Here is a 17,070-nt window from a genome sequence, read left to right on the forward strand (position 1 = left end):
TGCCATCACTGGGGTGGGGTGGGGAGTTTGCCCTCTGTCTTTCTCTCCGTGTCTTCTCTGAAGAAAAGACTTTAGCTCCCTGAGGGGCCCCGGATCCTCACTCCCCTTGGCTGTGGAGGCCAGTAGGAGCAGATTCCATGGGATGCATCTTGCCCTGGCGTTTTTGCTCATTTGGACTGTTTGGATCTACTCTCAGGTTTCTGGTCATCTCTGCTGTCCGGTTTTGCAGATGGTGTCACTGTTGTGCTCATGGGTTCCTCTGTATTTGTAAACAATCGCCACAGACCAACATCCAAACCTCCATTCATACCAGACTCTGAAGACAGCTAACGTACTCCCTAAAAGGAAAGTAGATAGAAGGCTAGGGCTCAGAGCCATCAGTTGTCCTTGAATGTGGAGAATGTTTACCCCGTCCTCATGGCCAGGAGGAAACCAGGTCAAGCAGCCAGTGCAGAAAGTGTTGGGCCAGACAGGTACCCAGCAGACTGTGCCATGATGGAGGGAGCTTAGAAGGTCTGCTTTCCAGCCAGGGAAGCTTTGACACCTCCCATCCAAGCACCCTCTTGTCACTTTGCCCCATAGTGCTATTGAGAAAGATGAGCTTGTTTCCGGGAGGTGATGTGCAGGCCAGTCCAGGCCCATGCACGGGAACCATTCTACCTGGGTGAGAGCTTTTGGGAACAGCAGAGCTCCTCAGTGCTCAGAGCCATGGTGAGGCAGGCTAGGCTCCCAGGGACTATGTGGCTCCCTCCCTGGTGTCCTGAGCACAGCTAATAGTCAAACCCTAACTAGTGGCCCATAGGAGGGTCGGTCACACTTCATATTCCCACGCCTGCTGAGGGCATTACAATTGTTCTGGGTGTTTGGAAAATGACCTGCAGCTGCCTGCCCTCCAAGGATGTTAGCACTTTTCAGAAAACAATGCAAATCATTGTTTGCAGCCACTGAATGGGTCTATGTATTCTACCCGGGTGGTTGGGAGTTAAATTGAAAGAGGAGGAAAATTCATTTCTTTCTAGAAGAGCGTGACTTCTAATCAAAAGTCGAAATGTCTCAGATCTAAGACCAGAAACATTTGTCACCATTGAATTGATGAGATTTTTTTCCCCATGAGAAATAAACTATTCCAGAGGAATTATAATGGGATGATGTTTTTAATGAAAATTGATGATTCTCTATGTTAAGAATTTGTGCTTCCTGGTGTGAACAGATCAAAATGGCCATTGATCTCCTGGTGTCAGTGGAGGTCTGGGGAAGGGGCTGGTCTGACAAGCCCTCTGAGGCCTCATCTGACTCCAGCTTCCTTCTCTCTGTAAGTCAGAGATGACAGTAACTCCCAGAGGCCTTGAGAAGTTCAAATGACCCAATATGTGTGCAAGTACCTGTGAGCCCTGAGAGGAATTTAGGGAGGGCTGATCCCTCTTCAAGCCCACAGAAATGTTGTTACAGTCTGTGATGTTTGCCATTGCTTTAGAATTTACTAAGCACTTTCACCCATATGATCCACTTGACCCTCACAACTGCCTCGTATCATTTTGCAAATGAGGAAACTGAGGCTCAGAGTGGTGATGTGGCTTTTTTTCCTCCAGGGTCACACAACTAAAAAGTGCCGTGCCTTCTGGTTTGTAATTCAGTTTTCTTTCAATGCACAATGTCAGAAGGTTATCTTAATTTGAAGCAAGAAACTGAACAATAAGATGGCTTCAGCTCTATCAAAGGCAGAGACTCGGCATAAAATCAAGTATCTCCCCGGTCTCCACACCACCCATCCAAACCTACCCATAAGGCTTTGTATCAGTCATTTGTCCTTTAGCACAATTGTTGTTTCTATATGAGGAGATCCTGCACATTAAGTCTTCCCTTAATCACGAAATTAAAAGTCAAATCCCTATTAAAGGAAATTGGTACATCCAAGAGCAAGTCAGGACACTGGGGCCCTCTTCTGGGATGTGGCAAACCATACCATGGAGTCAGGAAGCCAGCCCTCTGCACTGGGACAGAAATAAAGAAATCCTCGGTGAGATATAGTACCCGTGGGAGCATGAGCAGCTAGTGGGAGAAGGATTATCAAAATTCAGTGCTCTACGGACGGGGCAGGAGGCGAGAGGACAGGTACCTTTGGTGTGGAATACACATGAGCAAACAGAGCCTGCCGCAGTGTTAGGGAAAAGCTGAAGCCCCAGTCACTGCTCAGTTAAGAGAAGTGAGCTTGCTACAGAGTGGTGACGTCTCCAACAGTTGCCAGGAGATGTGCTGGCATGGCCCAAGGTGGGTGCCAGGGCTCCCTGCAGAGCTTAAGGCAGATGCCTTTGTCTCCTCGGCCCCCCATCTCCATGTCCCCAGTGTCCATCCGACCAGATCAGAGTGGGCGCCAGCTTATCCTGACTCTTCTGCACCACAGTCTAGATTCTCATTAGAGCCTGGACCTGGCCGTTGTCCCTGAAGAACACTTCTCTTGTGCCACACATTATGTTATTGACTTTTGGGGGTTGGGGCCCACTTGGTAAGGACAGTGCAGGTCCATGTCCTGGCTTTGCCATGCTTCACCTAACCTTGTCTAAGATCTTCCTGTCAGGTGCGTTTAGGGATACTTCATAAGAAATGAACGACTTTCACAGATGCCAGCCAGTGCTAATTTTTATCTTCATCTCATCACCATTGGGTACAGTCACAGGTCTGTGGTCACTCATTAAAATGTCATTTCTTACATGGATCTGTAAAACATTTGTCTTAGACAAATAGTTCCTTAAGTGTCACTCAGGCCCCATAAGACAGTGTTTGCCCCAGCCTGTGCCCTCCTGGGATGACAGTGTGGACGGGGACAGACATGTTTCTGTGGCATTTCGTAGGACCTTAAGCCTCTTTCACTGAGATTGGTAAAGGGGAAGCTCAGTGACCAGCTGGGAACAGCTCCAGCTTAAGGAGAGAATGAGAGCTGCCCCTGCAGTCTCCTCTGTTCCCCCAACCCCAGGAGCCCTGGGGACTCCCCCATTCCTGCAGTTCATCAGAGGTCACCTCTGCCTTCTAGCTCCTTAGCTATGAAGCCCCAACCAGAATCTGAAGTGCAGCAGGCTGTGAATTCAAAGGAAGAGGGGGGCAGCAGGGACTCCTGAAGTCAAGACTGCATGAAAGGAAGCAAGAGTTTTAAAGGGGAAGAGTGTGTGTGTGTGTAAGAAAGCATTTTCCGTCTCAGAGCTAGCACAAAAGAGCATGGGGATTTTCATTATTGTTGAGACCTGCTATTTCAGGTTTCAACAGCTTCCCAGGTTTTCTTTGCTCATGCCAAGTCTTGCGGGGAAAACTGTCCAAAAAATGCCTTTGAAGAACTCTTGACATTTCACCAGCCAAGCGCCTTTCAGGTACAAACAGAAAATGGACTGACTGACAGGATTCTCTGTCATTCTTTGCTATCCAAAACCTGCCGGAGGCAGCCTGGCCCCTGAGAATCAGGGCGGCCACAGGGTGGTTTTTGTCTGCACTGAAGGTTTCTTCCTGTCTCCTTCTACCCAGACTCAGCCCCTGCTCACCCTGCCTCCACGCAAGGCAGCTCAGGCTGGGCCCCTCCTCCAGAAACATTTTCTTCCTCCCAAGATCTTTATAGCCTCTTTTAGCTAATCCTCAGAAAATCCCAATGGGATCTGCTATAAATAACAGATTTTATTTACCTGGGAGAAGGGAGAAGAAGGGAGCCCTGCTGTTGTAGGAGAACCTCTGTGAGGTGATCAAGAGCTGGTTCATCCCTGCTAGGGGGAGGTGGGCAGGCAAGGGTGGGAGGCCACTGCTGTATAGCTAGGGAAGAGTTACGTGGACACTCTGAGCCTCATAGTCTGCCTCCATGAAAGGTAGTGTCACAACCCCTGCAGATGCATTTATTGAGCACCTACTCTGTTCTGAGCACTCTCTTTACTCTTGAGTGTACACTGGTAGGTACATGGTGGGCATGCAGAAGGTAGGCTCTGTTGCTTTGACTACTTCTATTGTCGTTGTTATAACTATTGTTATTCTAAAAAAGCCAAGCTGGTAATGCTTGCATGTTGTCTCCCTGTCATGTGAAACAGAAGGTATTTTCCTCCTTTTAACAGGAAACTCGTCTACCTTGGGGAATATCGCCTTTCCAACAGTCACTTCATAATTTGCATGAAAAGCATATGTATAAGTCCCAATTGAAACTCCCTCTCTCCTTTGTTGCCATGAACCTATTATTTTGTGCATCCAAAATTTTCTTTTTGCTATTGCACTCCATCTTACATGTCTTTGACTCTTTCTCCTGGCCCAGGGCCGGCCAACAGATGGGTGCAGGGGCTGCTGGGTCACCAGTCAGGTTTGTGCTTTGGAAGGGGCAGGAGGAGGGCAATGCTTACTGCAGGTTGTCTGGCAGGAAGTCTTTGTGAATTTATGGCTGCTGCTATTTCTGTCAGTTAACTGACTCTTGTGGAGTTGCATTAAGTGTTGATGGAATGAGCCACTTGAAAAAAGTTACCCCTCTGTGAGAGAGTGCTTCAAACAAGATCAGATATGTTTTTTTATAGATCTGTTTGCTTAGATTGTAAAAGCTTGAAAAATGGCTTCATGGTGAGGCTTGGGGCAAAATTTGATGCTATCAGGAGACACTGCAGTCTCCTCACTGTTTAATTAAAGCTGGGACCACAGGGGAGGCCAACAGAGAATTCACAGCGTGTGCCTGTTTTATCCTTAATGTGAATGAGTTAAGGTTCCTGGAGGGCACCCCTTCAGATGCCCGTCTGAAGTCACATTTGTCTGCAGGGCGAGAGCAGCTTCTAATTGTGCTCCTGCAGGTCCAACTGCCTGATCACCCTGGGAGCCAGGCCACAACTGCCTGCAGAGGGTCCAGTGACCTCAGGGTGTCCAGGAAAGCTATGTAAGATGCCAGGTGGCTCAATGTGCTTCTCAGGCTCTGGGGCCTCCCTAGCCAGCTCTCTTTACTCTTGAGTGTACACTGGTGATTGAGGCCCACGCTATCCAGACCCTGCCTCTGTGTATGGAAACAGTTCTGAAAGTTTATTATCCTCCCGGCTTCAAAGATAGAGGCTCAGAAAAGTTAAATGCTTTGCCTGAGGTCATAAGGCTTAGTGAGTAGTCTGCAGCACGCCAACAAGTCTGTCTCCTGCCTCCGCCCAGTACTCTGCACCCCTCAGCAAAGCTGGTCAAGAAGGATGTGTCATATGTAGATTTTAGGCCAGGGATAGGCTTGGTACCACCTTAACTCAAATGAAAAGGCAGCAGGCACAGAAGATGGGCCACTGGCCACTTAAACCAAAGGGTTGTTGGCACATTTCTCCATTTTTATTTACATAGGTAATCCTTACTAAAGACTACATGGAAAGAAAACCTTATAGGACTTTAAAATTTTTAGAAATTTTTTAATGGTTTGTTTTCCAGACTTTTTAATGGGCACACACACATCTGTATTGAACAACAATGGAATGGTTTCTGTATGTGGCACTTTGTAATCTGTCTTCTCACCTAAAAATGGAGTATCCTTTTTGAGGCTGGCTCAGGTGCAGCTCTCAGGTAGATAAATTCCCCCATGTTCTCAAAGTTTTTCCATATGAACCAAAGCCATGGGAACAGCACCCCCTAGGACTCCAGCTAGAATTTGGCAAAAGCTAATCCAGATAAGTAAAATCCTTACCAGGGGCGGGGTCTGCAGGACCAACAGCAGCAGGGACACTGCCTTCACACCCTGGCCTAGTCTTGCCTCATGGGGGCGCTAGAGAGGAAAAAACACTCCTCCAGGTTGAAGGATGTTGGAGAGGACCTTCTATGAGCTCATGGAGGTTCTTTCTATAGACTAGAAAATTAAATGCTAGTGACCCATGCAAGGGCAGATAATGAATAAGTAGCTGGGCAGTCAATGACCCGGTGTTTTGATTCTTGGCCTCTCACTGAAGCCCCATCCAGCTCACAATTCATGCAGGAAGATGGAAATCTGTGAATGAGGCAGCTGGGTCCTATTCTTCTCTAGCCACTAACTCTGACCTTGGGTACAACACTGGCCCCTACCATGCTCAGTGGCCTGCCTCTGAGAGTGGTTGTGGAATGTTCTATACTGATCCAGGTCTCACATAGAAGGCTGTGGGAAGCCAGAACACAGGCCCGTACGTGCTGGGATATCATGAGTGCTAGCCCCTTCTCTCGGCCCCAGAGCAGGTGAACAAAACTAACTCGGAGTATTCTTCTTCAAGTTCACCCCAGACATTCGAGTTTTACCATGGTCATTGATCACTTCCAGAAAGAGACCTTGTTAATTTTGCACTTGGTTTTAATAGACCCACAGGGTGGAGCCCTTGCCCTCATTTTCACATGCATATTAATAACACCTGCAGAAGAAAAGGAAATTCTTTGGGGAACTCATACAGTGCCGAGTCCTGTAACACAAGTGACTCAGGCATGCTGCTCCCCAGCCAGAAGGGCCTGGGCCCCTCCTGATCAGAAGATACAAGGGAGCAAGATGGATATAACGAGGTAGGGGGACAACTCCTTAGTCTGTGCAGAATTTCCTCCCCAGGAACCCAATATCTACTTGTCCTGCCTCAATGCTCCCCTCTCCAAAAAGTAATGGGAATACCTAGCTTTTCCTCCTGGTGTATCTTGCAGAAGGTGGTGCTATGGCCAGTAGTTCAAGATCTGAAAAAGCACATGTCACCTGTAGATCAGTACACATCGTCTTTTTTTTTTCCAAAAACAGGCTTGGTCCATGTTTTTGGAAAGAAAAATCATAGTTATATGATCATCCTGTTTTCCCAGAAAGCAGAGTTTTTTTCATAATTGTATGACCAATTTAGATGTCAACGTCTTTCATGGTGTAGGTGGACTAGTCAAATGCCTACCTCAAATATGTAAACTATTAATGTGGTTATACATTCATAATTAAAGTTATATTAGAAACTTTAGATTTACTCTGTATTGGAATCTATGACATTTGCATTTAAAAATACTATATTTTTTTTTGCACATTACGAAACTGAACCCTATAAAATTGCCGCTTTGGGTGGATCAGTTGAATGAGCAGTTGTATACAGTGCCAGCCTAGTATTTGCAGTGTCTGTGTCATCATCTAGCTCCCTTTTCTGAGTCACCTGTGCGTTTGGCTAGAGCAGAGTGTCATCGCTGCCCGATTTCAGTTAGAGATGCCGCCCTTTTGAATCTGTCCTGCTATCACTGGACATTCCTGCACGGGTTGCGGCATTCGTTTATGCTTCATTGATGTGACTTTGCTCGGTTTTGGTGCGACTCTGCTGTGCATTAGAACCTTTGCACTTTTCCGTCACTGAGAGAACTCAGACCCTAGACATAACCACTTATTTTTTATAAGTGATCTGTAAACATTTTTACACCATCCTCATTTGTGATCATGAAGTCCTGTCTTCAAGAATAATTTTTGCCTCCTCCTCTTTATTATTTTTTAACTCCTATGTTATCTCCGTTAGATCCATAATGAGCCCTGACTGAGGTCATTCAGGTGGGTGGCATTTTCCCAAACAGTACTTTGACTACAAAATCATTGAAAGCACTCCTCACCCCCGCCTCTGAACTGTAAGAGATTTTGTTCTAACAGTAAGCAACTTACTCTTCTAAGAATAATTTTGACTGAAAGCTTTCACCCCTTATATCCAAGCACAGCTGTCACCTACATATAAACTCAGCAATCAAGCTGCAGCTGGATGTCATTCTGGCTTAATTATACGTATCTGTATATAAATATACAACTACTTCACACAAGACGACAGAGCTCTTTGCATTCTTCATGGGGCAGAAGCTCAGGTTAAATCAGGGCCTCACAGTTCCAGCTGCTCATTGCAACCATCTGGAGAACTGTCAAAAACAATGATACCCCTAAACAGTTCGATTTTATTAGTCTGGTACATCAAGAATATTTTTAATATCTTTATTTCTATGTGGTGCTGAGGATTGAACCCAGTGCCTCACACTTGTGAGGCAAGTGCTCTACCACTGAGCCCCAGCCCAACATTAAGATTTTTTTAAAGCTCACCCACTAACTCCAGGCTGCAGACCCTAGCTTCCCCAGGTGAAGTGACATTGTTGTAGCATCTTTCCCAAGTTCAAGGTGTCCCTAATGGTGGGAACCCCTGCTGACTCCCAAGACCATAAAGCTGCATTTGTAATGTCGGATGACTTTTCAGGGGCTTGAGCCCAGTGTCCTCTGATGAGGAAATGGAGCCAGGCATGAGGCAGAGGCCCTGAGGCTGGCCTTGTGTGGTGGAGAGCGAGCCTGTGCTATTTTGAACACTAGGGCAGGAGGGTGGTGAAGGAGACAGGAATGGGAACTGCTTGTGGTTTTCCTGCATCTCCTTTGATTTGAAGATCAGTGCCCTTCATGGTAAACATGATCCTGCTTGTCAGACAAGGAAACAGCAGGATTCACCTGGCTCACAGAAGCCCCTGGGAAAGGGAGTAGATGGTACCCACTTGGGCCCCTTGGTAACACCAAGGTCTTCTGCTGAGCCTGACTCCTCAAAGCCCACAGGAAGGCCATGGTCAGGCCCTGGGGAGGACATAGGAAAGCACAGAATCTGGAAGGCACCTGGCTTCCTCACCATGTGCAACATTCCAGGGATAGGCCTGCTCCCTTCTCTGTACCCCGAGATGCCATTATTAACTGCAGCTGGGCAGTACACAGCAGCCTCGGGTATATTAAAGTTTTGCAGAACACTCCGAGTCCCATGAAGCCCAGGGGTTGTGTGGACACCAGGGACTCCAGATGGAGAAGGTGCCACACATGGATATGGCTCTCTGCTTGGGAAGGAGACCAATGTGGCAGACATTTTTAAGGGCTCCTGCAAGAGTTAGCAAGGGCCAAGGGCTAGACAGGACAGAACTGCCTGGCAGTTTCCTCCCTGGGTAACACAGTCATGCGCCACTCACAACGGGGCCAGGTACTCAGAAGTGTGTCATTAGGTGAATTCATCTCTGGGGGTATGTAGGAGTGCGCTTGCATAAACCTAGACGGCATGGGCCAATTTCCATGTGGCCTCTCGTGTAATCAAGAGACACACTATTAAACACAAGGCTGCTGCTGGCGTAGCACAGCAAACTTTTACAGTAAATTATTTTTATAAGTAGAGGAGTACACTGACCATAAAAAGCATAGTAAATATATAAGCCAGTAGCATGGTCGTTTATTATCAAGTATTATGTTCTGCACATAATTGTGTGTGCTATACTTTTTATGTGCGTGACAGCACAGAAGGCCGTTTACGTTGGCATCACCACAAACACGTGACTAATGTGTTGAGCTATGACATTAGGACGTCTGCAACATTTCTAGGTAATGGGAATTTTTCAGCTCCAGTAGACTCTTATGGGATCACTGTCGAATATGCAGTCCATGCTTGACTGAAGAGTAGTCATGTGTCACATAACTTGAGATAGTCTGTCAAGGAATGGACAGAGGATAGAACCACAGCAGAGGTTGCCCTGGTCCACGCCTCAGGAATTTGGGATGCTCTGCTCAGCCATACTGTCCTGGCTGTAGCAACCTCTGCCTCTTTGTGCCAGGGTTTCTAATGCTGTGAATGCCAGTAACTGGGGATTTGGTGCCAAAATCAACGGCCTCAAATATTAGTCCAGACTGATAGCATTAAGTTTAAATGAAATGCAAACTGTCTAAGCTGCAGCCCCCCAGGCTTGTGGGAAATCTAACTGCAGTCATGATTGAGCAAAGGTCCCAGAGGCACAGACAGCAGAAGTGCTGGGGAGACCTGTGGTAATCAGGTCCAGTCCCTTCTGGGGGCTACTAGGCCACCTGCCCACTGTCTTAAGAATTTTGAAGCCCAGATCTCTGCTCAGAACAGGTAGAAGTGAAATGCAACCAGTATGAATTAATATTTTGGCAATCATCTTAACTGGGGCTGCTATCACAAAATACCAAAGACAAGGCAGCTTAAACCAAAGACATTTGTCTTACACGGTTCTGGAGTCTGGAAATCCAGAAATCAATGTACCAGCAGATGAAGATCCAGTGTTTGGTGTGTGTTCCCCTCCTGGTTTGCAGATGGCCATCTTCTCATGTTAAGAAAACAGACTTGCCTCTTTCTCTTCTCATAAGGCTACTAATCCCATCCTGAGAGTCTCACCCTCATGACCTCATCTAACCCTAGCCCTCCCAAAGTTCCTGCCTCCTAATACCACCCCCTGGGGGTTAAGGATGCAACATATCATTTGGGCAGGGGGGACACCAACATGCTATCCATATCTTGAAATGGTCTTCTTTCAGGCCACTAGTACCTTGCAAAATGTTGCAAGCACCTGGGGATGACTTGCAGGACCAGGGGCAGTACATTCTGGGGTCATTGTCCCAACCCTCACCTCAGGCTGTCCCCGTCTCTGGCAGTGCTCATCCACCTGCGGGAAGGGGCTGCAGTCCCGCGTGGTACAGTGCATGCACAAAGTCACTGGGCGCCATGGCAGCGAGTGCCCCACTCTCTCGAAGCCGGCAGCCTACAGACAGTGCCACCAGGAGGTCTGCAATGACAAGATCAACGTGAACACCATCACCTCCCCTCGTCTTGGTGAGTACTTCTGGTCCAGATTTCCAGGAGGCACTGGGTCCTGTGGACAGTGACTCACTGCTGGTGGTAGAGTTCTGTATGCCAGAAAGCTGCCTCCTTGGGCAGGCTTTGAGCCCTGGAGAGGCCAGCAGTTGTTTGTTCTATAGAATGTAGGAGGATTCAGAGAATTTCACTGTCAAGAGACATTTGCTAACTGGAGTCTTAAACATAGTCCTTAAAGGTATCAGGATTCCTAGGCGTGACAGGGCTGAAGGAGATGCTTTGTCCTGGAAATGAAAGATTCAGGAGGCCCTCATGATGTCCATGGGGGATGCTCCCGAGTGAAGCCCAAGATGCAGAGACACTATGGAGAACAAACAGGTTTTGTGTAAAAAGTTTGGGGCCCAGAACCTGGTCCTCTACCTGTCCCATATACCAAGCTCGTGGTGGGATAAGAGGAAGAACATTTGATATTGATCTTATGACTCAACAGTTTCTGGATAAAAAAAAATCCTGAGAAATATATTCCTGCCAAATATATTTCCAACATGAAAATTCCACCCAAAAGAAGGGGCTTTCTGAGCAGCTCCATTTGGGTTTGGGCAGGGAGGGACTTTGAGATCACAAAAGTGACTCGTGGCTTTTGCCAGCCTAAGCCTGGTTGGTATCCTCCAAGGACCTCCTCTGAGCAGGGCTCTCTCTCCATAGTACCCTGAGGGATATTTGGGTCATTTGTTTGTACTCTGACCTCTTGTATTTGTGGGTCCTTCAAAGTCCACTGCTGCATTCCCCTTGTCTTCTAAATGTCAACAGTAATGGTATGCTGTGCCACAAAATAACAGTGCTACCATGCTCAGGAGCAGAGTGTCCTCTGGTCTCTCCCTAAACGGGCAGCCAGATTACCACACTCAGCCAAGCAGTTGTGTTGGACATACGGATGTGTCCTTTGTAGCAGAAAGTGGCATCTACAGTGCCCCTGGCAAGGGCTTAGTTTCACGAGTCTCTCAAGGCTAGTGGGTGCACAAGGGTGAGGGAGCCCAACACTGTCAGAGCACGGACCATCTCAATTTCCTCTAAGTGCCCTCTCTTCCCATTGTCACCTTAGCCGCTCTGACATACAAATGCACACGGGACCAGTGGACGGTGTACTGCCGGGTCATCCGGGAAAAGAACCTCTGCCAGGACATGCGGTGGTACCAGCGCTGCTGCCAGACATGTAGAGACTTCTACGCGAACAAGATGCGCCAGCCGCCTTCTCCGCCAAGCTCATGACACACAGCTCAGCAGTTGCTCAGCATTCACACTCGAGCTCCGAAACCTGGCATTTGAATGAGCAAAATGCCCACCTTCCCAAAAGCAAACCAGCCCCATGGCCAGGACTCCCCGAAGCACACCTCGGCTCCCCCAACAAGGCCACCCCCAAAATTCAGTTGCATAGAACTTAAGAGTGGACTTGACATTGCCGTTAGTGCTTTTGTTTAATATATTATTAACAGCCACTGGATGGCTTTCTACAGTAAGGAAAAACAATGGGCATGAGTCACATAATTATTATTTCTAAGGTTCCGTGTACTTCAAAGGGGAACACCTCTGGCAGACAGTTGCCGAGAGAGAAACACCATTCAGTGCTTCTGTCCTGGCTTTCTTTTGACACTGAATACCCAATGCCTGTTGTACTGTGGGGTTTGGGGAGGGGTACATTCTGAAAATGATACACCATACTTAGAAGAGGTTTTATTCTGAAAGCCAGCAACATGCTGTATGGAAGGACAGATGCAGACAAACCTCTACTGGCTGATCTGGAGCCCACATTTCTTAATCAACCTTCCAGATAACACAAGGATGGAATTTGGCCTCTCTGCCCATCATCTCTGAGAACATAGTCTCAAAACCCTGGGCCTTGCCTTGGAAGTTTTATTCCTGAGAGTTTAACTCTGCATAGACCAACAAGGAGGCCAGCGTACGTAGCTCTGCACAATGCCCACGTGGGGAGGACATTCTGAAGGGCTGGGTCTGGGGAAGCATCTACTTTTTCGAGCTCTGCTGCCCACCACGTAGGGCAATAGAAGTACCTTTCTGCAAGGTGTCGTGAAACAGGACACATGCCAATCGGGGCAATGAGTTCTACTTCCTAGCATACAGGTGGGCTCAGCACAGCTTGTCAGGGCATGTGGCCTTCCCGCTCCTCGGGGCGTCCACTCTAGCAGGCACTTAGCAGAGCTTTGCACCTTTAGCTGCTGCAGCACTGCCCAACAGCCCAGTGGCCTTGTATTGGACCTTGGCCTTGTATCTGAAGTAAAGATTACATTTAAGACCTCTGAGGATGCAGTTCAGGCCTGGGATCTGCAGAGTAAGGCCTAACTGCTTCCTTGGGTCGGGTTTCTCAAGCTTGGTGTGCCATGACCAGTGGAAGCACACTAGGCCTCATGGAACCATCATCACCTTGCAGAAGGCCTTCTTCACAGTCCCCTCACCTTTTGCCACAGAGCTGTTTTGTCACCCAGAATGGCCTCTTTGAGAGCACACCTTATGGTAGGACCCTGGCTGTCCCAGGCGGCCTGTTGTGCTCACCAACTTGGTGGCTATGTCTCATGGGTGCTTATGTTGAAACTTAACCTTGAGAAAGTCCCTTCTCCTCCCTGAGTTCAGACAGAGGATCTCACTTGGGCCAATTTCCACAGATCAACTTCAAGTGCTTGATTTATTGGTGCTGTTTTGTTTTTGTTTTTTTATTTTTACTGTCCCCTAGCAGAGAAGTGGTAGGGATGGCCGGAAGTATATTCAGTTCCACTTGAATCAATGAAAAGTGTGGAGAAAACTCCCTAGGTGCTTAAATGAGAGAATGTCAGGATGGATTAAGTGACCCGTCAATCACCACTCCAGGGCCTGTGCAAAACACTGTGCTTTCCCAGCTCAGGCCTGGCCACCAGCAGACTCCCCTGAGCCCATTTCCACAAAACCCTCAAATGCTGGAGAGCTTGAGGTGGCACTATCTTCCCCTAGTCCAAAATGCACTGTTAATTCACCAAAAGACATTTGCCTTTTGGAATCAAGAAGCAGAATGGGGGCAAGCAGACTGAGCATGTGCTGGTACTCACTTTGCCTGGTGCCTCTGAACTGCCTCCGGGTCATGCTGAAGACTCCCCTGGCAAAAGCCCCATACCCTCAGAATGAAATGATCAATTCGGTTATTATTGAACACCCCACTAATTCCCCAGGGTCAGTGTGTTCCTGAGCCCTTGCAGCTTAGGCTGGTGCTGTCACTCCGAAATCCACCAGCCCACCTTCGGTTTAATGGCATCAGCCATGTCACCATCATGACATTCTTGTTCCACTTTGTAGGAGACAAGCTCTGAGTACCATAGTGATGTTTCTGTGTTAACAATACCCTGCACTGTCACTCAAGTACTGTACCTTTGTGGTGGCACAGATGTGTTACTAACTAGAGTCTCACGGTCTCACGGTGCTATTCTTCTTGGTGCAAAATGAAACCCTCTCAGTTGACCATGGCTTGAAGTGATCAGAACAGAGGAAAAGATCCTCAATGGCAATAATATCATTGCTCTTTTTTTTTCATTTCAAAGTCAAATGTATATATTTTCCATTAGTTAACTTACATTACGTACTGTACCCACGGTATTGTTTAATTTTTTGGTGCTGGTTTTGGGGGGGAAAAAAAGACAAACATTGGTTGCCGTTATACATGAAAAATTAATCATTTCATTGGAAGCAAGTTGAACACGTGTAATAAAATGTTTTTCTGTAAAAGTTTTACACTGACTGTGAAGTAAAAGACGAAAGCCAGTCCTCGAGGGCTTGGGGGTGGGGAGAGCATAGGGGGTGGGGCTGTGTCCTTTACTTCTATACTGGTCAGCTGGCCTACCTGGGACTTGGCTGCAGGGAGCCTCAGCCTGCTGGCCTCAAGTGTGGTTGGAGTCAGAGGTTTCTGGTAAATGCAAGTCTGGTAGGTGGCTGTGTCTTTCTGAGCAAGTGCTAACAAATCATTCAGTCCTGGGCCTCACCCTGTGTGGTTGCAAAACCCTGGGTGGGGATATGAAGGTCTGGCAACTGTGTTGAATCTGTGCTTCTGAAGTGGATCAGCCACATTGCTGGCCAAGCAAGACATTCAGTATGGGAGTAAGTGACCCTTGCTGCAGGAACCTCCAACAGAGTGCGGGCCCTGGTCATGATACAACCCAGGCCTTCTCCCTCGGGCTAGGTTCCCCAATTCTTAGCCCACCTCCTGCCACCCCTTATCTCTGCTGCCAGCCCCACTGGCTCCCCTCCTCCAGCAGGTATGAGGCTGATCCTGACCCTTCCTGCCTCCCAGGACTGGGGACACAGAAAAGGCACACTCCCACAACTGGGACAGCAGCAGCCATTTGGAACCCATCTAGACAAGACACGGAGCATTAATGTCACAGCTGGGGTGGAAGGAGGGGTATTTCATCTCCTAATGGGATCAGGAGAAAATGCTCTCCCAGTAAGAACTTAGAGACAATCCATTACTAAAGTTGAAGCAGCACCCAGAAATTTCACCAAATAATTTGTTAAGCAAACTCCCCACAGCCCCTGGTTGCCAGGTATATTAATCCATTTTCATGACTGTAATGAAGTACTTAATGCAGGTAACTCTATAAAGAAAAAAGGTTCATTTTGGCTCACGGTTCTGAAGTTCCAAGGTCAAGGGGCCACATTTGGTAATGGTCTTTTGCTGGCAGAGACCTGAGGTGGTACAGGGCCTCACATGATGAGGGAAACAGAGTGAATCTGTGTCTCTTATCTCACTCCCTCTTCTTCATGGGGGAATCAATCATGGGGGCTCCATCCAGTGACCCTATCAAATCCTAATCACTTCCTAAAGGCCCCATCTCTAAACACCATAGTTAGATTAAGGTTCTACCTTGGTAATGATGTTAACATATGACTTTGGGGAATGGATTTAATGCATGGGTTCGAGGGTACAAACCACCTTCCAACCACAGCACTAGAAAACCTGTATTTTATGTTGTTAGATGAGATCCGCATGCTCCCATCAGCAAATGTTGAATGGGTTTCAATTAGAGCCCCAGCACCTCCTAGAACTGCCAAGAATACAAAAAACCTACTGGGGACCCCAATCCCTGCTGCGGATAAGCCCAGAGAACCACATAAAAGGGAATGAGTGAAGACAGTAGAACCTCCAAGAAAGGAAAGGTCTGGCCTTCCTTTGGGGGTTTATTGACTGACCTTCTGGACACAGACTACCAGGCCTGGGCTGGAATTGTTTCCAGGGGCCACTCTCCCTCTGCAAAAGGTCTCAGCGAGAGCCCTCGTGTTTCTGCTTCTGGACACAAATCTGCCTTCTTCACTGACCATGGGAGCAGCCTTGCACCTTCACGTAACCCACACAGAGCTCTGCTTTCTGCCTCCCATTTCTTGCTGTCATTTGCTTTCTGGCCTCTGGTTTTTGCCCAGAATATGAACTGATGTGACACTGTTCTTGACAGGTCACCAATGACGTCACAGGATCAGACTGCAGACATATTAATCTCCTCCTCGCTGGCTCTCAGCAGCCCTCCCCTTCAGCTTGTCTTCTCCTCTGTGGAGAAGACACAGGCCCATGACTTTTCTCATCTTCATCTTTCCTGGCTCCCTTTTCCCACCAGCTTTCCAGGTGATGGAGTACCTGGAGAAGAGCCCTACACATTTTCTCTCTAGACTTTCTCCCTAGATCACCTCACCCATTTTACCCAGGACTTTTAAAACCATGTTCATTCAAGTCTCTCCTAAATGTGCATCTTTGACCCTGACCCTGGAAATTCATTCACGACTCTTCACAAGGTTGGTCAATCCCACAGGAAGCTCTAGGATTGGGATGGCCCTTCAGAGTTGTCCCAAATCTGTAATTTGGGCAAGGGCTCAGTGAGGACAGCTCATCCCTGGGGTGGTTCCAAGGACAAGTAGAGACTGGACTCGACAGAAAGCTCACATACGCATAGATGTGGCAGCTGATATCAGCTGGAAGATTCTCATCTAGGACTCTCCCAGGAGCCTCCTGCAGCAGGGTGGTGGGGCTTCAGTGGCAAACAACCTTAGAGAAAGCACAGGGACGCTCAGGAGAGCAGCATCACTTCATAGGACAGCTCGCAGTTCACACAGCATAATCCCGCCTGCTTGAACAGTGAGGCAGCCTCAGAGACCCACAAGTTAAGGTAAAGGGACAGAGCCCACCTCTCGGGGGGATTCTGGAAGAGCAGGTAGGTTGGGAAATGACTTGTGGCCATTTTTGAAAGATTCACGCACACACAGACATCCTATATAAGTTAGAGTTCTCCAGGGGAACAGACAGTTGAATATACATATACAGAGATACTGAAGAGATTTATTACTGGAATTGGCATGCATGATCATGCAGGCCCATAATCTGCCATCTGCAACCTGGAAAACTGCTTGGCATAATTCATTCCGACTCTAAAAGCCTGGGAACCAAGCAAGCTGAAGAAAGAACCAGGAGCATCTGAGGACAGGAGAAGATGGATATCCCAACTCTAGAAGA

At 47.7% G+C, this 17,070-nt stretch overlaps 1 protein-coding gene across 2 annotated transcripts in view; it reads left to right on the forward strand.

The window, feature by feature from the left end:
* The window catches only part of ADAMTS17 (ADAM metallopeptidase with thrombospondin type 1 motif 17), a 366,835-nt gene extending 352,710 nt beyond the window's left edge, over positions 1-14,125 (forward strand). For both annotated transcript variants that reach the window (XM_081292254.1, XM_081292253.1), the window contains 2 exons: positions 10,376-10,553; positions 11,638-14,125. In XM_081292254.1, coding sequence (XP_081148380.1) covers positions 10,376-10,553; positions 11,638-11,804 — 345 coding nt within the window. In that variant the 3' untranslated portion in view covers positions 11,805-14,125. The remainder of the gene's footprint in view (positions 1-10,375; positions 10,554-11,637) is intronic.
* The last annotated feature ends 2,945 nt before the right edge of the window (positions 14,126-17,070 follow it).

Source organism: Spermophilus citellus, assembly GCF_964194105.1.
Source record: "Spermophilus citellus genome assembly, chromosome: 4".
NCBI classification, from domain to species: Eukaryota; Metazoa; Chordata; class Mammalia; order Rodentia; family Sciuridae; genus Spermophilus; species Spermophilus citellus.